At 41.5% G+C, this 22885-nt stretch overlaps 1 protein-coding gene across 1 annotated transcript in view; it reads right to left on the reverse strand.

The window, feature by feature from the left end:
• Positions 1-16030, reverse strand: part of roraa (RAR-related orphan receptor A, paralog a) — a 184743-nt gene extending 168713 nt beyond the window's left edge. The window contains exon 1 of the mRNA XM_056387189.1: positions 15454-16030. Coding sequence (XP_056243164.1) covers positions 15454-15607 — 154 coding nt within the window. The 5' untranslated portion in view covers positions 15608-16030. The remainder of the gene's footprint in view (positions 1-15453) is intronic.
• Between the last annotated feature and the right edge of the window lie 6855 nt (positions 16031-22885).

The raw sequence follows: 22885 nt of genomic DNA on the forward strand, positions 1-22885 counted from the left end.
GCTGCTCGAGTGGCTGCCCGAGTCCACAGAGCCCGGGCAGATGAAGACAAAGACATTTCATAGGAGGAAATGCACGGCTCCAACCAGCCAAGCAGACTAAATTGACCTATTCCTTAATCGCTTTTAATGAAGACAATGTGAGCCCTGAGTGCCGTTGAGACCCGGAGCGCTGGCGCTGCCTGCGCGCACTGCCGCAAAACTGGCTGCCACACAAACAAAGCCGAGCAGCTGATTTTTAATTCTAAATTGTGAATTCCAAATCATCTCTCCCAGAGATTACCTTTCCCCCAGCAGACTTTCTCTAATTTGTTCAATTAATGGGAAGAGTGTTCCAATTAAAATGTCATATCCAAATGAATTTAATTTGAGATGAAACTGCCTGTGACAACTGGTTGGTGAGAGATCTCTGACAATGGAAATGAATAAAGCAGTTATATTAACATCCATCCATGCATCCATTTCCTGCTCCTTCGTTTTTTAGTTTGCTTTTACAATTGTGTCTAGAAATAAAATAGATGACCATTGTCTCGAATACTAATATTTACACAGTTTACCTGTCAGCATATTTGGATCTGACTGCCTCTTGTCTCTGTTCATCCTGACCTTTTTCATGACGCTGTTTTGTAAGCTCCTACCAAGAGGCAGCTCTGTGATAGCAATGGGGCAAAGAGGTTATATCAAATTAAAACTATTTCATCACAACGCTGTACAAAACCACAGCCAGCTGCTTTTTTTTTTTTTTTTTTTTTTTTAATTCTTCTTACCATTATGCAACTGCTAACATCTGTTACTTCTTCATACACATTATGTGCAGCCTAATAGAGCTGTAACATTATATGCTGGGTTAGAACAAGAGCTTAAATTTACATCAACGGAACACTGAACAAAACGGACCAGTGAAGACCATTTGAGCATTTAATGACCAAATCAAAACTCACAAGGATAAAGGTCCTAACATGCAAATTGGGTGACTTTTTCAATCTCCCAGGTGAAATAACTTATTTGCTCACACGTTAAATGAATTCATTTTGCTTCAAACTCCATTTTCTACGGGGCCTTGACCGGTAAAAATGTATGCAGACAAATGTTCTCATCTCTTTTGGGAGCGTCTAGCGGAGGACGTTTCTCTGGGAATATGCGAACATTCTTTATTCGGCATAACGGCTCCTGCAAACCTATTGTTTTGAGTTGACAAGGTGCTCCACGGAAGCACGTCAGCTCTTATATCAAATTCGCCATTCTGACCTTCGCCCTAGTTTCAAGTGGGGGAAAAAAAAAAAAGAGTGCACGTGAAACAGAGTGTGTGTGTGTGTGTGTGGGGGGGGGGGGGGGGCTAGGGAGAGTGAAGACAAGAGAAGTTATAGGGAGGAGATTTCCAAGGACAACTCCAACTTCTTTAATGGAGTCTCCAGAAGGTGGAGACTGGTACGCCGGTGAGGAGGAAGGCAACAGGAGCGACGGCTCCCTCTGGGGTGAGGAGACAGGGCGGCGGTCAACGGTAAGATAAGCAACTGATAACTGGCGGCTTCACTAATCCATCACATAAAGAAGTACAAATGAAGTGTTCAGATATCACGTCCGGGTATCATCTATAGTGTAGATGTCTCTTCTTCTCCTCTAAGACTGTCGTTGCTTTCCTCTCATCTTTTTTTTTTTTTTTTTTTTGGTATATATTTCTGAACTATAGAGGATTAATAGCCTGTAAAAAGTATGCAAACTGTCAAGGGGCCCGATTTCAAACACAGTTGCTTATTTTGTTTTTACAGACCTCCCAGTTCTAAGCTGTGTTAAGAATACATCTTCTCAAGGCTGCTGCCGCTGCCGGCGTCCTTCTTGTGCAGCCGAACAGTAAAAATACCTTTTCTTAAATAAAAAATGAACAAGAGGAGGGGGGATGGGGGGGTTGCAATTGTTTCTGCTTCCTTTCATGACATTACAGTGCATTTTGGCGAGCCATTTCACGAAGTGTACAGAATCACACGATAAAGAAGCTTGTCGAAATGAATGTAATCCAGCCTTCAGTATGAGTCCATATTTCAGCGTCTAACGGTCTTTCTATACTCACTTGTTCGCTTTACAAAATACTGTGGCCACACTGTTATCAAAGGAGATACACACAAAAAAAACAAAAAATAAAGAGACAAATCTACTCTGTCTTTTGTTATTTCTAGCCTGACAAAGTGCTGAAAATGTCGCTACTGCAACACTTTCTCCATATGCCTCCAGACATCATCAAAAGACTATTTTTACTTTTTATTGGTAAATCATCAACTTTTATTTGAAAGTAAAACAAATGACAGACGTTTCAGCCCCTTGGCGCACCATCATGTGGGCAGGACAGCAAAGCCAGGCAGCCTGATGAATGCCCGGCCAAGGCAAGCTGGAGGGAAGTAAAAGACACTCCTCCTCAAACGGTCCCCGTCAAGCTTTTCAAAGAAGCAGCCATTAGTGAGCGCTCATCAAGCGGGAGCAGGGGCCCGTCCGTTCCCCCGGTGAAGCCGAGCAAACGGCAGGGCCACAATGCCTTTACGGGGAGGAGGGAGGCGGAGGGCTGCAGAGATGAGCCCCGGACCCAGTGGTGTTGCCGAGCGGAGTCAAGCCGCACGTCCCAGGCACGCTCAATTCCCAGCCCAACTGTCACTGCTGGCACTCAACTCAGCCCCTTCAAGCACATAATCTGTGCTCGTATGGCAGTTAAACACCACATACTCCAGTCCTTCACTCATCCCATGCCACGGTATTGTTGTGTCTGCCGTCTTTCTTTCTATTATTGGGCCATTAAAGGATTTGGATGGAGAACCATTTCTCAGCATATGGTATCTTGATCAGCGACAAGGCAACTTAACGACAATAGATTCTTAGCACATTTAGAAACTGATCGTTTTCTGTACCAGACGTATTTCAGAAAATATCACGAGAAGAAAATCTCTAGTCTGCTTTTGGAACGTGGTATAACCACAACAGTCGGTCGCTCATCGCTTCACACGGTGAGGGAGCCGTGTGCGGCGCTACCACCGAGAACAGGTGAGAGAGCTGAGTGAGATTCTTGCGAGTTGGAGGGAGAGTCGTTGCATTAATCTCAGTGAACACAGTGGGGTCTAAGGGTGGCACGGTGCCATGCCGGAGATTCCCACTCACGGCCATCTCTCCCGATGACAGAGCGATAATGTCACATGGGTCCAGGTGAGCGAAAAATGGCAGCCTGCTTGATGCTCAGCCGGCTGCTTTAATTGGCTAAAACAAAGTAATTTGAGAGCGGGACGGCGGGCACAAGGGGGTAAATGATGGGACAGAAGGTCATTGCTTCTCTTTTACTCTGCTGTGTGCCATCCACCAACACGCCCAGCATGTGCTGCAGTTAATATTGAGATCTATTATACACTAGCCTTTCACCATCTGCTTCACACACTGAGAACCTGTGCTGCACACCTTGTTATTGAATAAAAAAAGAAAATTTGTTTTTGCTACTCTGTATGTCTGTCTGAGGATGTAGCAGCGTACTTTTGATTCATGAGGATCATAAGACACTCAGATGTTACTGATGGTTGGTAAATTATAACAAATGATGTAACTGCATCAAAGGAGAGTTTTTTTATTTTATTTTTAAGTGCAAAAAGCAGAGTATGTTTTATAAATGCCTTCCTTTTCCATATGGTGCAGTCTGAGCAGGGAACAATCAATCATGATGCCAATATTCCACACTTCAAACAAGAGCTTGATCTTTTGATTTATTTTTCTGTTAACAGAGTAATATTGTAGCATCTAAATGTTTGAAAATAGTGTGAAGAGGCCCTTACAGTTTTCCCTGAGCCTTGGCTAATATCTTCAAGTAGCATTGTTGTCTGACCAACAAGTCCAACGAGTACAATTTAAAGTGATTAAAGAACAGATGACAACAGCAGGCAACACCTGAGACTGTTTGGCATTTCTGCTTGATAGAAGACTAAAATGATTAACTGGTCATCAAACAGAGCGCCGCAGGGATGATGCATTTTTGAAGCCTACCCAGAAGTTAGCATCAGCCTGGTTCCCTCCACAAAATGGGCCAATGTGATTTCTACATGGGCTTTTTGATTACTGCAGAAAATAAGTGACAAACAGAGGTTTATAATACTTACAAGTTTTGTTCAGATCGACAATCCTCACAAATGAACAACACTTTGTGATTTTTGAGGCATAAATACAATTGCCAGAAGTAAAAAGCTAATGTTAGGCTATAAATCAACTACACCACAGTCACATGACTTCAGCATCACAGCTCCAAGGCTTCCAACTTGTAGTTTGATTGAGCTCTTACCTCTTTAGTTTGCAAAAGCGCAGGTATAAACACAGAAAGACTGTAAAGGTGGACTGGCGAGTAGAAGGGTTTTCATGTTCGGCGTGATGACATTTAACGTCCCCGACAAACTCTGTAGTCTCATTTAGCCACGTGTTAGCAACCAGCCTTTTCTTAAAAGACGTAAAAGCTTAAAGAAATCACAACTGGGGTATTTACTGACGTATTTTATGTTGTAGAATAAAACTTGAAAATGAGTTGAGCTTGTGTAAACACAGACATTATTTCAGGCATCTAACTAAAAACCTATAGACTCTCAGGACGAGGGAACCAGAAGTGCTAAAAATGCTAATGAATTCCCAGCTTTTAGGATTCATTCCTGCAGCACTCTATTGTTTTTCATTCATTTTCTGTCAGTTGGCTAACCTCTTGATCATTGGGAAGAAAGAAATCCTAGGAGCAGCAGTTTGAAAAATTTAAACCTATTCAAAATATGAAGCATGTGTTAGTAGCAGCTTCAGAAAACAGCAGCTATCTTTCATTCCTCCCCGCACGCCTTTGAGTAGTGTGTCTTCAAGTACACACTCTTTGAAAAACAGTTTTATTACAGTACACAAAGTGACAGAAATAACAGGTCATAAGGAAAGGTGCTGCACTACAGACAGTTTTACAATTCACTGTGCGCAGACAGCATTTCATTAACACTTGTGCATCCCTGTGTATGTGTGCAATCGGGCATGCGTGTGTCTCCGGGCATGCTTTCAACCGTGTGTGCATCGAGATACATGATGCACCTGTGTTAAACAAATGACCCCCCCCCCCCCCCCCATGCCTGTGTGGATTTCTCCCAGGTGTGGCTGATGCATGGATCATGTGGTGCGGAGCGCTCGGGGCCACGTTGGCTCAATCGTCCTGGGATCGCCTCTGAATGTGGCCCCCGAATTTGCATTGAGTGAAGGAACGGTTCACCTCCTCAGCACAGCCTTCGACGCATCTGAGGTGCAGGGGGAGGAGTGTGCTAGACCAACCCCCTGCAGGCAGAATCAGGTGTTATCTGTCTGACTGGGGACACCACCATCAATCTCTCCTGTCCACTCTCCTTTGCCCAGAATCAAATCAGCACAGGGTAATACATCTGCGCTGATGACATGCAGACAAGATAAGCAATAGAGTGCGCCAAAATGTTGCCATGTTTGCCCGATGTGTGTAGACAGAAGTGATAATGTATTTATCACTATATGCAACTGGTTAAGCCTTTCAACTATCAAAGGATACTGTGATAAAAGGAGATGCCGTGGTTCTTTCTCCTCATGTTTTGCTTTCTCATCAGTGCTCCTTTGCTAAGTAGAGCCAGAGCAGCGAAGATCCAGGTGCAAAGTTGTTAACAGCTTTTATGCAGCGAAATAAAATGCACCGTATGTAGTAACGTCGTCCTCATTAAAGTAACCAATAAGCTTTGTTCAACAAAAAAAAAAAATCAGGTCCAATTTCAATGTTCATCCTTGTAGATTTACTGCAGGCTGCAGACAATGAACGCAGCAGAACTGACTGACTCAAGGACTGGGTCACGTCAAAAAACACAACACCTTGTTTTATCGGTTCAGCTTGTATCAAACCTCTAACACACTCATGTCCCATCTTTCAACACACATTACCTGCGCTCCTCCTCAATATTCAATTTTATGGCCCATTTTATTTTCCATTTACATGCTCCCACGTTTCATATCAACAGAGAAGAAAATATTTCCTTCAACAACTGCGCTGACAATACACAAATGTACTGAAACCTTGAAGGCCAGCAACTTAAAAAAGACATCTGCACTCAATGCATCTGTTTATGTTTGCGTTAAGGGTCTGGAAGATTTGACAAAAGACTATCTGATTAAAGTTTTTCTTCGCTGTAAACTGTCCACAATAAAAAAAAAAAAAAAAAGGAATCTAAAACATTACTTCATTTTTCAGCACTTGAGCTTTTTCTATAATTAATCTGTAATGATACAAATAGAAAGTCTTTTATCTCACCGTTTATTTGGACAACTTTTTTCTGACATCAATCACAAGTCTGTTTCAATTCCCTGGCTCATTCAAAATTCAGCAGTTATGCTTTTAACCGATTCAGACAGACAAAATAACATCGCATCACAACCTGCTGCTCTCTCCACTGGTTACCTGATGGATTAAGAATTGATCAGAAGATTTCAACGATTACTTTTACAAGCGCAGGGAGGTCTGGCCCTGAGCTACACTGCAGACCTGAAAGCCCCCATGTGATCCAGACTGCAGCCTCAGATTCTCCCTCTGACTGGTGCAAGTGTTTCTGTACTGGAGACTAAAGATGACCAGGCTATTGCTATTTAAACTCAGGAAGGACCTGCTTGAAGTTCTTAATTTTGAGGTTTCAGAAAATGTCTTTTGTCTGAATGTTGCTCTACAGTATACAAATAAATCCCACTTTCTTGTAATTAATCTGTACGACAAGGCTTATCATGCCTCGGGCCAGTAGGCGGCATCGAGTTTAAAAAGCAACACAGCACAGGGAGAGTCAGACCAAAAGATGCAGAAGAGAGCAGGAGGGGAAGAGGGAGGTGAAAAAACCTCTGTTGACACCTGGTCTGTATGATAATGCGATCTGTGTATGATGGCTCAGAGTTTGAAAGGCACTTTGTCCAATTAGAAGTGTGCAGCAAATTTCCACCTGCCCCTGACAGAGATGAAGTGGCTCTTTCAGAAGACACTGTGGCACCGAGCCAGCGAAGAGAGCCCAAACACCACAAGTGGAGCAAGCAGAAATTAATGAGCATCACAAGCCACACTTGTTTAACACAGGATGACATCGAATGAATATTCCCTCAGTTAAACCTTTTCATACGATATTTCATTTGCGCAAACTAACTTACAACCTCAACAAAGGCTGAATAAAAATATTTAATATTCAACAAAACAAAACAAAAAAAACTGCTAAAAGTTTTGGACATTCACATAACTTGAAAGCAACAGGAATCAATGTGCGATGAGTAAATCTCAAGTTCTTGATGAGTTCACGGTGCAGCCTATAAGGCACGTCTGCACAATATGCCACTATCAACATCAACCGAAGGCTTCCATCTTCCTATTTCTGTATGTCTATTTCTGTCTGTCACATAAAAATAGGCTTTTAACAACCCAGCATGGTGTTAATTATTGCCTCTTAAGCACTGCATTAGTAAAATAAAGCTGCAAATATTGATTGATCAGACAGATGATATTTGTCACAGTGAATGAGAGCGGGATTCGTGTATCATACATGGTGAAGAGTGACCGTCTTTCAATCACTGTCAGAAAGCAGCGCAGCGGCATCGCTGCATTGATTGAGCCCCATCGTGCCACACTCTTCGTACGCCTCCTGAAGCAATCAATCCACAGACACACGCAAGAACCAAATATTCATTAGTGACTTATTCATATTCAAAAGCTGCCTTTTGAAAGTAACAAAAGAGCAGAATTGTCTTTGACAGGCACATTACAATGATTCTGTGACATACTGTGTGAGGCATGAACAATTGTGATCATCTTCTATTATTTGATGTGTAAAGACTTGTGTTCATTATTGTTGTGTGCCGCATGAGGAAAATCTGCATGAACAACTAGATTATTTAACGAAGATTATAGTGTTACAATTCACCAGAAACACACAAAATGTTACAATATGAAACAAATACAAATGGCCTGTTTGATTCTGCAAATATTCTACACTCAGATTTGCTTAATATGACACAAAGATCAGTAAAAATATCTGTTTGGACAACGCACTGACTCGTATGAGAGGTTTCAGTAAGATCAAGCTAACAGTTTCACACAGAGTGATTCAACATGATTAATACTTATGGGTATTGTTTAACTACTCCAGCCCACTGGCCCTCTGTAGCTGGCAAAAAAAAAAAAAAAAAAGATAGAGATGGGCTGCGATGTTAATAATTAGTTGCTTCTGCGCTCAAAAAAATTCTGTCCAACCTCACCAGATTTTAATCAAAGGCTGAAAATAGTAGCTGATTGTAATCGGCACTCAGAAGTCACCAGGGGTGTTTGAAGAGCCCGTCAAGCCTGAGAGTGGAGCTAATTCGATTAAGTGGTGGCAGTACCTGGAGGGGACGGATCTGTATCTCTCCCTTTTTTATTTATGAGATTAAGTTGCGCTTGTTATTCCAATATAAATAATCAAGCCAACAGAAATGACACTGATTTTCAAGTTGCTTTATCTCCCATGTCTCCAAAAGTTTTTTGTTTATTTCAGGTGACATAAACTTTGTTAAGTGATACTCTTAACAGTTCTGATGTAGCGAAAATGACAGCGGAGGATGCGATATGTGTGCTTTGCCTTCCTCAATATTGTTACCTTACCCCATGTGACTGAGTCAAGGAAAAACAAAGTTGATACACTTGGAGAAAAAAGAAATAAAGCTTTGCTCCTGCAACTCTGTTTTTATTTGAGTTTATGAAATTTGAAGATGGATTTGTGCAAATGAAAAACAGTAACTTCACCTACAGTGAAATAATGATGCCGAGACTTACAAAAAGTAAAAACACACATTCCCCAGACTAATGTGTTTGAAACAAGACCAACAGTTTCCACCTTCTCTAGTCTAGACTATTCTAGTTCTATCAAATCCATCCTGAGGATATTTAAATGCAGTCGTTGTTAAATTACATTTAACCAAAGGAGAAGGCACATGGATGCTTCTGCCTTGCTGCAGTTCTCCATCTATGCGAGATGGGCTACAAAATGCAACAGATATTTCCATTTTCATCTTTCATCTAATGTCGTATCCCACTACTCAACAGAGTCCTTAAAACTGAGCTGCCATGAGGGCCGTTTAACCTACGGAAAGCAAGATAAATAATGGTTAAGAGGCTCTTGAGGTGTGCTCTTTGAATAACACGCTTTGGATTTTACGACGTTACCTCTTCCTGTTTTAAAGCGCGCGCATGCACATAGCGTCTGAGGGAAAACCTCCGCGGCCGGGAGATCATCCTGATTTTTCTCTCAAGTGTTCACCACATGTCAGTGCTCTGCGGCGTGCGGGGAGCGGTGAAAGCTCTGTGGTAAAAAAAAAATATATATATATTTTCTTCTCTCGAGTGTGCAGACGACGGCTTTAGGTTCACATGACTTGACGCTCACGACATGAAGCAGCGTGAACGTAGGGAACGTCTCCAGAATGATTTTGTTCAAAAGGCAAAGGGGTGATAGTTTGATAGATACTGCTGGTCAAAGTTCCTGACTGAGCGCTGGGATTTTCACTGTGAGGGGTTTACCTACCTGCTCGGGAGCTTTGCGCCCTCCGCACTGGTGGAGATGTGAAAGGCTTGGCCATAGATGTGACATAAAAACTCCTCCGAGTGATCCTTTAGACCCCTCGCACCACCTCCTTCCCTCCAGGCCTCTGCTAAGGGGCCCATGTCATATCAGAGAGGCACAGAGCAGCACGGAGCCAAGCGGCACCAGTACTTGGGTCACAGTGTGCCGCATTAAATTTAGACTCCTTTAACGCCCTCCAATAATGCATCTGGAGTATTTCCGGTCATTACTATTCAGACTTTTCTATCTAAGATACAAACTTCTGTAAATGGGCCATAGATCTGAGCTATCATTCACCACTGGAGATTTCACATCAAATCTGGTGTCTGTCACCAGCTGAAACTTCCTCGCCAGCCCCAGTTAAGCCACTGATGATTCAAACTCCAAAATAAACTGTCCCGCAAGGCAGAAACTTTCGTATTTGGTCTAAGTTAAGTTTGACATTTCTAAACTTTTTTTTCTTTAAATTAACATAGCCTGTTAGGACTCGCACTGAACTGCCTCCGATTTACAGCCAATAAATCTAATAACTAATTACAGAAACATGCAGCTACACTAGAACATTTGCATTTCTGTGGTAGTGTTTCAGTTTAGCTGTTCGTTTTTCACATTCCATCACATTTTGTTCTGCAGCTACAGTGTGAGCTGCGCTGCGTAACAAATAGTTTTATAATAGCACCAACTGACAACTTGTACAACCACTGAACTTTACACATAAATCCAGCACTGATTGAAAGCACATGGACTCAAATTACTTAAACCTTAGTAAATGAAGTTTTCATTTATCATAAATACAACTGAGGAAAACACAGTTGCATAAACTTGATATAAATACATCAAGATTTCAGCTCGGTTGACATTGGAACTACTGGCCCAGATGTTTAGGCATATAGACAGAATCATGGCTCCAGTGCGAACCGCCAACAGCTAGCAACGTCCTGTCGGTGTGTAAATGTTCACTGGCAGTGAAAGGACCAACGGTGCATCTACAAAGCAACTTCCTACAATAAAAGCCACAGGAGACCGTCCATGCAGCTTCCCTCCCACCAAATACAGAACTCCACTCTATATCATGACAGAATTATTGCAAGATTTCCAAACCATTCACGTTAAAAATACAAAAGATTTAATGCATTAAATAAATAATAATAATCATAAAAGCCAGCTAGCTTGCCCTATAGGCTGCACTGCTACATCAAACTCAACCAAAGTGGTTAGAACCGCCTGACCAAGAAACAGACAGTCGCCTTTCAGCCTCTCACTCTGGCCAGCGGAGCTCAAAACATTCGAATGTCGGCCATTTATAACATAAAATGTACCAAAAATATTTACTTTACAAGGTCTTATAAAATTCCTTTAAGTCCAATGTGTTTTCCCACAAAGCAAGATGTTAGGTCTGGATTTAAAACAAGGAGGGACTTCATTTAAATATTTGAATAAGTACAATAGGTTTAAAAAGTAAAAGCCATTTTAGGAAATGTAAACAAAGTTTCTATAAAGAGAATCAAAGATCACATTTGAACAGAATTCTTTTACACACACACACAGACACACACACAGACACACACACACACACAATGCTGCTCCAGCAAAAAAAAAAAAAACTTTCAAACAAGAAGTGGATTATGATATAAAAATATCCAAAAAATGAATTTTCATATCTTTCACATTCACACGTTTGCCTGATTGATTATTTCATTGGAAAGTCATCTGCATGACTTTACAAATAAGCAGGAGAATTTGATTTTTTGATTTGATTTCTTATTTTGACCCGACAGCGAGAAAGAAAAGTGCCTCCCACCTGCCAGTACAAAATCTCAATCAGTGCTCGTTTAACTACTAATCCCGGTGTTGTGTTGACATTCACAGGTACATCCTCCTTAGATAAGCATTTTGCCGCTCAAATGAAATTTGACCTTTGAGGCTCATAAGAACAGAAGAGCTTTTTTTTTTTTTTTTTTTTTTATAAGTCGTGGTGCCAAAGTCTAAACTCAGAGCAGATGTCGAGTTGAAGAAATACTGTTATCTTTTCAGATAAACTGACTGATGTTTTGTTCTGTTGGGCAGAGGAGAACTTAATGATCAAATACTGAACTTTATGTTAACTGTGTGACAGGTGCCAGTAAAAGAGTTCAGGATATCACTATACATTTAAGAACTGAAAACACAGGAGTGCTGAAACTCGATATTATGTTATTGGCAGCCAGCCAGAAAAAAAAAAAAAAGAGACACTTATTGGAGTTCCTCTCCCGGATCTGTCCGAGCTGAAGGCTCAGCTATAAGCCTACACCTGTATCTTCCTGCTCTCCAGCGGACAGGGAGCCCTAACTCATTGAATTCGAGAATGCCACAGCCTCAATAATGTCGCTGTCCACTCGAGTCGCATGCGAGCCCCATGCCAACACCCGGCTTTCTCAGACTGTGTGTAAAACCTTTTTTTAAAAGCCTCCGCGTCCCTGCACCTCATCCGTCTTGTGTTAACAACAACTGAATAAATGCTGCCACTCCAGCCGAGAGCTCTCATTTCGCCATCCAAAAATAAAACTTGCCGGATGAAAGTCTGGTTACGTGTTCATTAAGACTGAATATTTTTATACTCTGCCTTTTTAGTTTGGATCGGCCGCTGAAAGTGCAGCGTCAGGTGAAATTTGTTTCCTACGAGGAAATCAACATTTAAAACTGCTTTATTTTTTTTCATCTCTTGAAAATGGTACCAAAAGATGCATGATGGGACAATCTACAATACGACTAAATGTTGTGACACGATAGGATGAGAGCTGGTATTTAGTGTGAAAGGATCAAAAGAGAAGGACCTTAGATATGCCACAAACTAATAGGACACGTCACACCTGACCAGGTGACAACTTTCACAGTTTTAAAAAGCAACTTAATGTTACTGACGACAACCACCAAGCATTTGTATCTTATAACAGGACAAGTGTAGTGTCACTCAGTGAAGTCTCCCACTACAGTACAATGACACACACATCTCTCTCTCTCACGCACACACACACACACACACACACAGATTTGACACTCAAAGTCATGTTAACAGAGGATCCAGGACACCGGAGCTCTTATCAGATCTGCAGCTTCCGAGCTTCCCTGTGTAACTGTGAGGTTTGGAGCCTCTGCAGAGACCATCACCTTACATAACCAAGCCATTAATATTGATTGTTTCCAAATTTGCGAACTGAGGGATCTTGCAATATGAAAATAACACCCTTTCTTCTTTCCAGTAATGATATCCACAGCCCTCCAAGGCCTGTTCTCTGACCCACTCAAGTCTTACAGCAGCGCTTCTGCTGAAGTAAGCTTTTTCTACTTAAAAGGTATTAGCACTCAGGGTTAAAACAGTAAACGCTCTGCATGCAGGATAAGAAATGTGCATCCTCAGAAAGTCTAATGCAGCCGCTGTGAGGAGGGAAAACTGCGCTTGAGAAAGTGGCTACCACCTTTCAGACACTGGTTGGCTTGAAACATCCGAGTCTGAGAGTAGAACCGTAATCCTAAAAAAATGTTTTACAGGTCTGTGACACCAACCATGAATCATTAAACCGTTTTTTTTTTTTTTGTTATAATTTTATTCTTTGAACAATCTTGTGCTGAACTGTGTCATCACAATAAACCAGCTGGAGTTACTACTTAATGGAACACTTGAAGTTTTACATGAACGCTTTATCAAATAAAGCCATTAAGCCATCGTATCTTCATGAAAGCGAACTTTTCTTCTGCTCTCCGGTGTCGTGGATGCTCTGAATATTTCCATATTATTACATTTATAAATTATCTGCTATATGAGCCTGATAACGTTTATTTTGAAACAAATATAGGCCAACTGTTGCAGTATTAGAATGCCTTGTAAGCACACTCCAGCGTTTTAGACGGCAGATTAGATTTCCTTTACTCCGTGTAACTGTATATGAAAGCTACAGGTGACAATTAAATTATTCTGAAAGATAAAATAAAAGTGAGTTGCCTCATGACCTCAGTCTTTTGATGATTCGGCAGGCATCTGCCTCTGTGATGGAATACACTAGGTGAAAGCCTGTCGTACACATTTAAATTTAAACTCCACATTTAAAGTGAGAGAATAATTTAACTTACGGATTTAATCATAACCAATTTCAGACACATCCCGGGAAGCAGTAAGTTTTTTAAAAGTTCTCAAAACTTTTCTTCAAGCCTTCCTCAACTAACAAGCTCTAACAATCATACTTATTATTGCAACAACAAAAAAAAAGGTCAAAATAAAGTTTCACTGCAAGGAAACTCCTCTAAAGCTGCAGAGGTTGTCCCACTGAACATGTTTTTTTTCACCCATTCAGCATTACATAACAGACCAAAGGCGTTCTTTTTCCTGTCTTTCTCTTTCCCAGACGCACTTTAATCCTGTGAATAAAAGGGTGGGGTGAATATGGGTCAGCAGGTTAGGAGTGTCTCAAAGTCAGACTTGTGAAAAAAGAAATCAATCCACGAAGCCTCCCAACTACCTGTCTTTGCCCCGCGATTACATAAGTGCTCAGTGCTGTGCCAGCCCACAAAGTCACACAGTTTCCCTTCGGTGGTGTATAAATACCCGCTGAAGTGCAATGATTCTTTTTAATTGAACAACCGTGGTGATCGTGGGGAGTGGGGTGAACTCTTGGATAAAGTGGGAAAGATCCGCGATGGTGATTTCTGCTCTCAGTTGCGCGTCTGTTTATGGCTAAACCTGTTACATAACCAGCTTACATTCCACATTCACCATATCACACTCTAAATATACCCTTGCGCACAGGAAGGGTGCGCACACACACACAAAATATGAATAAAAAGAAACCCAGTGCAATGAAATAATTGTCACATCTACACCGTTCTGCCTCGTTGGCATGTGTACGCCAACTCAGCTTGTCAAGAATCAGCAGAGAAATCACTATTTCTTTGAACTTGGATGAGCCCGGTTAGCCTGTGCTGGAGACAGCCGAGAGGGGGTGTGGTTAAATACTGTCTGTACTGTACAACATGGACGGGACGTGGTGGATAAATCATGTTTTTTTAGAAAAAAAAGAAAGAAAGAAATGAACTAGTCCTCAGCAGCAACGCAGACAGACTTTTGACGGGCTAATTGACAACACGGGGCTGTGCTGTTTTCATTGTCTGATCATGTGAAGGTTTTAGTTGCATAAAAAAGCCGCCGTGCAGCGGCTTCATGCTTGCAACAGTGTTTGGGAGCTGGCGCTAAACAAATTCCAGCTGCTGGGGCGTCTTTTTGCACACAGGAATAGCCTAAATCTGTTAGCTGGAGATGTAGGGGGGGGGGGAGAGAAAAAAAAAATCCAGCCAGACGGCGCTGTGTGCTGTATCAGGGATAGTGGAGGACATGTCCCTACAAAGGAGAATGTGGACTGATCGATAAACTAGCCCACAGTTTCCAAAAGTTCACTTTTGCCACTTTGACAATATCGCGTCTGAGCGGGCAGGTTGGCCTGTTTGACCACGAACAAAAGCTCCTGTTGGTCAATTTCAAGTCGCTGGGTAATTGATTTATCTTGCAATCAGAGTAAATGTGACATCTGTGACCGTATCACCCCCCTATGATTTGAGCTGTCAGTGGAGCCTGAACACCAGCAACACACACCGAGGCACTAATTACAAGCGAACGGCAAAAAAAAAAAAAAAAAAAAAAAAAGCCGCGGTGGTACTAAATAAAAAAGCCGTGTCACTATGGTTGGATGAATTTAGACAGTGTGCAGTTATTTATGTGGAAGCGATTTAATTCATTTTTTTGAAGTTTGATTAAAAAATTCCTCGATCGGTCCTGATTTCTCACACAGTCAAAAGCGAAACACGGTCCGTTTACCTCTGTTGGTGCTTGAGCAGGTCTGCCTTCGAACCGGGGCTGGATGGTCCGCTTTCCGGAGCGTCTCCAGGTTTACCGGGGTTTCCCTGACCGGGGTAGCCGGCTCCGAGGCGCTGTTGCCCGGGTCGCTCGCTGGATCTGGAGGGGACTCCATGTTGAATTTCAGATTTACTGTTTAACTACCGCTAATACTTCAAACTAATTCTATGCGATCTGTGAGCTCCGACACTACGCCTTGCTATCTAATTTAGACTAGAAGTAAGAAATGAGAAATGCGAGTGTGTCTAGGGGTGGGTGTGTAGGTTTGATTGTCCACTAGCAGCGCTAGTGAGAGCTCCAGTCATGCAAACTGAAAAGGGAGAGGTTGTCAATAGCCGAAGAATAGATGTAGGCCTGAAAGTAATCCATGCTCATCGACCCTGCGCAGTTTTACATAGAAATTGGCAACATTTTATTACTGTCTAACCATGTCCAACACTTCTCTACATCTGTGTTTCATCTTAGGTGCAAGTTGGGCAAAATGTGACGATACCACCTATAGGCTGCAGCTGAATGTGAAACTGAAAACTGGCCAAAATGGTCAAAATACATCATCATGACATGCAATTGCATCAGTGCATGATCCAAACCGCTTTTATTAGGCTGTTAAAGTGACAATAATTAATCTATATGAAAGCAGTGGTTCCCGGGGTTTTTATTTTATTTAGCTAAATATGGCCACTTTCATCCTCATCAGCATATTTCCCATCGTGTATCATCATCAATAACACCTATGTTTGTGAGTTTGCAGTCAAAAGTGTTGTGCTACAGGAAATGATTTGTTGTGAATTCTTTCACTGTGGAAGCTCTTCCTGGCTGCAGCTTATAGCAGTCTGCTCCCGACCATAACACAACTTCAATGTCGAGGAATTCAAACAAGGATAGTCAGAGCGCCCTTCATTATTTCATCATCACCATCACCATCATCATCATCATCATCATCATCACCACCACCATCATCATCATCATCATCATCATCATCATCATCATCCTGTGGGAGGAGCGGAGTGCATTTGTGAGCAGTCTGCTGGAGCTGATGAAAGAGACTCTTTCCCATCCCTCTCAGAATAACCTGTGTGTCTCCGCTCCGCCTGATTGAAGTGAATATTGACAGCAGTTTGGAGAGAAAACGCGTCATGATACAGTGTCATGTACAGCCGGTAGTATCAAACGTCACTCTGGCAACTGGCATCCATGCGCCGCTTGTTGCGCAGCAATTACAAACACCACGCTTCCTGCATGTGATCAGCGGGCAAGCTGCGAGGGCGGAACCCCGCCCCTTCAAAGCGGTGCACGTGGACTTTGACATGGTCCTGCCCTCTCAGCACAGGGCCAGACTGCTGATAGACAGAGGCAGTCGTGAAATAGAAATATCACTATGGCAAAGAAAACGAATGAACTTATGATAATAGAAGTATCTCTTTTAACAAGAGTATATTTCTGTTTGTATTCAAATACAAGATCTTTCTCACACATTAGCTTTATCTCCGATATAAACTTCATGGACGGTTAACTTGTTGACCATCTGATTGAAACCAGGACGCCTGCCAATAAACAAACACATTTCACTTCACTGAAAGTGTTTTGAAATAGAGAAAGTCTACTCAACATTCCTCCAGTGGAGTCTTTCAAAGTTCACTTATTTGTAACTGTGATTAGGAATTAAAGTTTATTATCTATTATTCTTTCTCCCAATGAAGGATCAATGAATATTATTAATGATGCATTTAAAATGGCCAAAACACATATCAAAACAACACTATTTTGACTGCAAGTACAAATAGCAGCTGTGGTAAGTGAACGGAAGAGAGTGTAAACTAACAGAACTGAAGTAATCTACTACTAACAGTACTGTGTTACTGTTGTATCCTTACTGCACAAAAATACATACCATGCAATATTACTGAAAGCTGAGATGTGGGTTTGATGTCTGTCAGCCTGAGTATACGATCACTAGCATTAAGTGCAGCCTTTGTAATGGGTGTTGACCTTTCATGTGTTTGTTTGTTTTCCAGCTGGATAATCACTTCATTACATCATTTACATGAAGGTAAATAGTGCCAAACGTTGTGAGAGCTGCAGAGTGAACATGGTAGTGTCTAGTAATTAAGTCCATTATTTGAAAATGCAATTATGAGCACGAGTCGATGCCAAAAAATCATAATTATTACGTCAATAAAGTGAAGTATTTAATCCACGCCATACTCTTGAATACATGATATTTAGGTTTGGATTGGTCGGAGGGAGGGACCTTGTCAGGAACAATCTCCATGTCTTCATTGTAACTCACCAACAAGAGCATGATATAACTTTTGGAGCCGAGCTGCGCTGAAGGCTGACTTTTTGACAGAAAGCCAGTAGGAATCTTGCACTGCCAAGTGAAGAGAGGCCAAGTTCCATTCCTTCTGCTCAGCTTCAGCTCTTCCAAATTTCCCTGACCTCCTGACCCACTGCAATTTGACCGCGTGAACCCTACGCTAACATTCCACGGCTGTTGCATGTTCAGCATCGGAGCTGAGCAACTTGAACTTGAGAGGGACGTGTGCACACTCAGAATTTTACCCCTGAAAAACCCAAACACAACATACACGCGTGCACACCCATGCTTTGTGATTGAAATGAACATTGCACACAGGTACATATAAACACTCTTTACATGTCTGTGCACGTTTTTACGATAAGGATAAGAAGGAATGTTTTATTTTGCACCTATAGTGCCATTTAAATACACAGACGGATGCAACACGAACACACACTCAGACCAACACACTGTCCTGTGTTTAAACCAAAAGGATGCAAGGACAAGTTTGATGCTGCCGGTTTAATTTTTGCGTTAAAATGAATTATGCTGCTGTCACGTTGCTGAGCAGGGGAAGGATGTGGCGGATGTGAAGCGAGTAGAGTAAGCATGCCTGCCTGTGTTTAAAAATGATTGATTAAGCTGACACCGGCTCAGGGGTGCAACACCGCTCTATTTTTCTCCCTCATTATGTAAGGCTATATTTCAAATCAGGAGTGCACTGGAGGAAGACACCAGAGACACCAGACAGGACACCCTTCAAATAAAAAGTTTATCAGACAACAGCCAAGGAGACTGATGAGTTTTCCCTCTAATCTTGTCTTGGGAGTGGCGATAGAAAAGAAGGAAAAATGTGTTTGTCAAAGGACGGGGGGGGGGATCTTTAGACAAAACACACAGACAAAATGTGTTTGACCAGTTTGGCCAAAAGCACAGTCTTCACAATGTTTGCAGCATTTATTTTAGGAAAAAGGTTTGTTTTGAACTAAACTCAAAATCAGGCTGGGTACATAAGGTTACATGTAGGCTATGGATTTTTAATCATACAATATATAATATAAATCTACATATATATAATTTCCTTCAGAAAAGATGAGTTCAGTTTATTAAAAAACAGAAATAAATTCAAATGAGATGCAGATATTTTGCTCATAATTTAAAACAGCTATAAAAAAGCTGACAGTGTGAAATGTTTTGCAGTATGAAATTTTCCTTTCCTGCTCGTTCTCCGCTAGTTGTCTATTTAAACAGCGGAAACAAAATATGAATTCTTCGACTGACACATCCGTTTCATGCGGACATGGTGACATATCTTTGCTGCCTTACAAATCGGACATCAGAACCCGAGCCCGGCAAACACGCAGTCTTTTGCATGCGCATGCACTGCAGACTGCCAGAGTGTAATGAAAGAGACATATTAATGGCCTTTCACTTATTCATGTGTCGGAAATGAAGAGGCACAGTTACATTTTGAAACGGTTGACAGAATAAAGAGCCAACATTGGGGAAATGATTGTATTTATGATTTCGCTCTGACACATGAGGGTATCAAGAGAGAGACTGAGTGACACATTTCTTACAGTTCAAAGTGTTAAATGATGTGATGTATGGCAACATGCTCGAGCATGGGGGCACCCGCTCTTATATATTTTTGCTTTAAGAGTCGGCGCCTCACGAGTGCCTACCTGGGAGGAAGCTGAAAAGGCAGTTATTTCAGCAAATGTGTCAAGTGCTGTATATTGTACTGTATATACACAAGCACAAAGCACGGGAACATAAATATCAAACTGCAGGGTGGCTACTTACCGGATGGTTTTACTCTTACGATTTACAGATGCACCTACAGTGTTGCTTTACTCTGAGTGTCTAGTCTCTTCCTCAGAGTCTGTGCTACCAATAGCACCACCTAGCAGCAGCTTGACCACAGTAAATTACTGTGTCCACACTCTGCTTCAGGTTCCCATATTTATGTATAAAGGGGAATTTTTGTTTTAGCAAGTAAAACAACAAGTGTATGAGTATGATGAATAAATGTAATTCCCTATTTATTTACTTTTATTTTATTTGGGGTTTTTCTTTCCAGGGTCATATTAGCAAGAAAACAGAAGTGTTAAATGTGCCTCTGTTCTGCCTTTTCCACATTAAAAGCAGCAATGACATTGAGATTTATACTCATTCATTGTTATCATTGATAACATTTGTGCATTTCAGGCAGCTGAGTAATGTCAGTACCATTTGCAGGCTACAGAATGAATAAGGATATTTCTAAGGCAATAGACAATTGATATTTTTCATAAATAGTCTTACTGCATGCTGTAGTGTCTTGGTCACAAAAGCATGAAATAAATACAGCTCGAGTTGTCACACTGCACTCATCCATGCCCAGTGATACAATAGTTAGAGAGTTAGTCCTTCATGCAGTGTATAGCGTGCACATTACACCAAATAATCAAGAAAAAACTGGGAAAGAAAAGGTCCTACAGCAGCAAAGAAATAAAGATTGGCGGGTGAGAGTGAATTCCTTTCTGTCAGAGCAAGACTTGACTCATGGCATGTGCGTAAAGTTCATATGACTGGGGACAGGAAGGATTTTCGCAGTTAAAAAATCAGGTGGTGAAAAATGGCGTGGTTATTTGTGCCTGACAGAAGTTAAGAGCTTTTCCCTGAGGCCCTGCATGCCTCCCCGCTGACCGCAATGCAGCCTCCTCCTCCGGCATCCACTCACCTTGTGAGATCACACCTCTACACCGGCTGCTGGGATGGCACATCCCGCAAACTTCACAGCGACTACTGTGTACTGTTTTTGCATTCAGCATAAGGGTTCCTTTTGCGTTTGTGCGAACAAGTTTGTGTGTCTGTTTTTGTTCGTGTGCACCATCTCTACAGAGGTTGAATTCTGAGGCAAAGCGCAGAGGCAGGTAAATCAAGTGCAAGGTCAAGGTTTTGTACTTGTGTAATTAGTAGTGTAATTGCTGCCTGGTTCTAAGGCTTATCAGAGATTCCTGTGTGGCACAAACAGGTCTCACAGGAAGAGATCAAAGCAGTGTCTGGGGACGGAGCATCTCAATTAGAGTTTATGTTTTAAAAGGTTCAGAGGAGAGAAAAGCAACCCTCCATGCAGGACGGAATATTTAATCACTGTACAGCATTCACGCATGTTGATGATGACAGTAGCCACACAGGTTGAGTTCACCTGACGCTGCTGAGGAGTGGCGGTTCCTCCACGCTATCAACTCTGCTCATTACAGAAAGAGGCCAGAGTTAATACATACTGGAAATTATTCTTTTATATCTATATTTTCAGTACTAAGACACAGTGGCTGAGAGGCATAACGGCTCTATAAATGAATCCAGAGATGTGTTTTGAAATGAAATGTGATTTTTTTTTTAGCTCAAATACGTTTAGCTATTTCCTTGATTTGCCGTCTTAACATGTTCATAGAAACATTACACAAAATATATTTTGCCGATCTTACATTGCAGCAAACATTATTTTGACTCGTCAGTCAACAGAGCACCGTGGTCGCCGGCCTATACTGTTGAATGTCATGATGAAAACAAGACGGCAGCAAAACTGCCTGCCTGATCCTATCTGACAAACCTCGCCCAGCCGACATTACTGTGCGGTCTCTGATGTTGGGCGGCTGCTAATTTAGCCTTTAGCTCCATGGTACCGTAAATCACAACACTCAGGAAGACAAATGTCAGAACACATGTTGCCAGACTGTGTCTTTGAGCAGAAGATTCCTTTAATTGGGTGTGCAGGGACCGGGTCCAATCCCCAGCACTCTCCTCCTCTTCCTCCTTCCTCACTCTCCCTCTCTCTTTGCCTCTCTCAACATACTAACAAAAGGCAGACAGATGAAAAAGACAGCGCCAACCCATCCCTACTTTGTGCCATTATAGAACAGACACACCAGGGGTAAAGAGGTACGATGCTGAACATCAAGGAGAGCTTTATATAACTCTCTTTTTATTCGCCTTGTTTCATGTTTATTTTACTTCTTCAAGCTATCATGTCTGATTGACACTGCTCCCTGTCATAACAACCATTATTCATCGAACCAGCTTATGGAATACAGTGATAGCTTCTGGATATATTTGTCTGAGTTTAGGAAAATGTGTAAAGAATCAAAAATGCTCTCCAAAGTGTGTTCGGTGTCATCTCATCATCAGTGTTATGATTCCACCCTTCCCCTTCCTCCGCTCACGCACACTCTGAACTTCAGCAGAGGGAATAGAGATCATAAAGAATAGATATTCAAAGGCTTTAACACAAAAAGACTTTCCTCAAAGCCTGCCTCTCTCTGGATCCGCTGGGCTAGGGAGGGTGAAATGTCCACACAGAAAAATCACAGGGCTCAAGTCAAAAGAAGTCATTTTAATTCGGTTAAAATTTATTGTTCACAATTTAGATATCATTAGCTTTTGAGCAGCAAATGTTTATTTCATGATTAGCTGGCAGATCTGAAAGTGTGTACAAATGTAAAATTAACAGTTTTGCCAACATTGAAGTTTATATGCTTAAACCTCCTAGTTATCATAGCCCACACTGTGAAAAAAAACATTAAAAAAAAAAAAAAAAAAAAAACTTATACAAGAGTAGGACCCAATTCCCTCATTAGTTGTAAGACCAACTAATAAAGCACAGTCAAAGGTTGCAGACCAAGCTGAAAACACTTCAGATGGTATCTAGTTGCCACAAAATTTTAATACACCCTAGGACCCAAGTTTAATTATCAAATATATTTTTCTCTGAGCAATGCTTTCGCCAGAGTTGAAGGATTTGTTAAAAAAAAAAAAAAGAAAAATTAATATTCTGTATTCCTTAACTTAAAAGTGTGAGTTAAAATCAGTGGAATATATTTGTGCAGTGTGCGTGGAGTTTGATTGACTGTGTTTGAGTGTCAGCTCGTGCAGATTACAGGCTGTAGAAATTGAAGTGGAGCTGTGATATCGCTGCAGGTAAGAGGAAGCCGAAACACAAATCAGCTATCACGTATAAGACAGATGAAGATGTTCTGGAGAAAAAAGAAAAAAAAAAAAATCATTGCCATCTTATATCGTCACTTTCTCCCAGCAAAACCTGGAACT

This window comes from Seriola aureovittata, chromosome 10, assembly GCF_021018895.1.
Source record: "Seriola aureovittata isolate HTS-2021-v1 ecotype China chromosome 10, ASM2101889v1, whole genome shotgun sequence".
In the NCBI taxonomy this organism is placed as follows: domain Eukaryota; kingdom Metazoa; phylum Chordata; class Actinopteri; order Carangiformes; family Carangidae; genus Seriola; species Seriola aureovittata.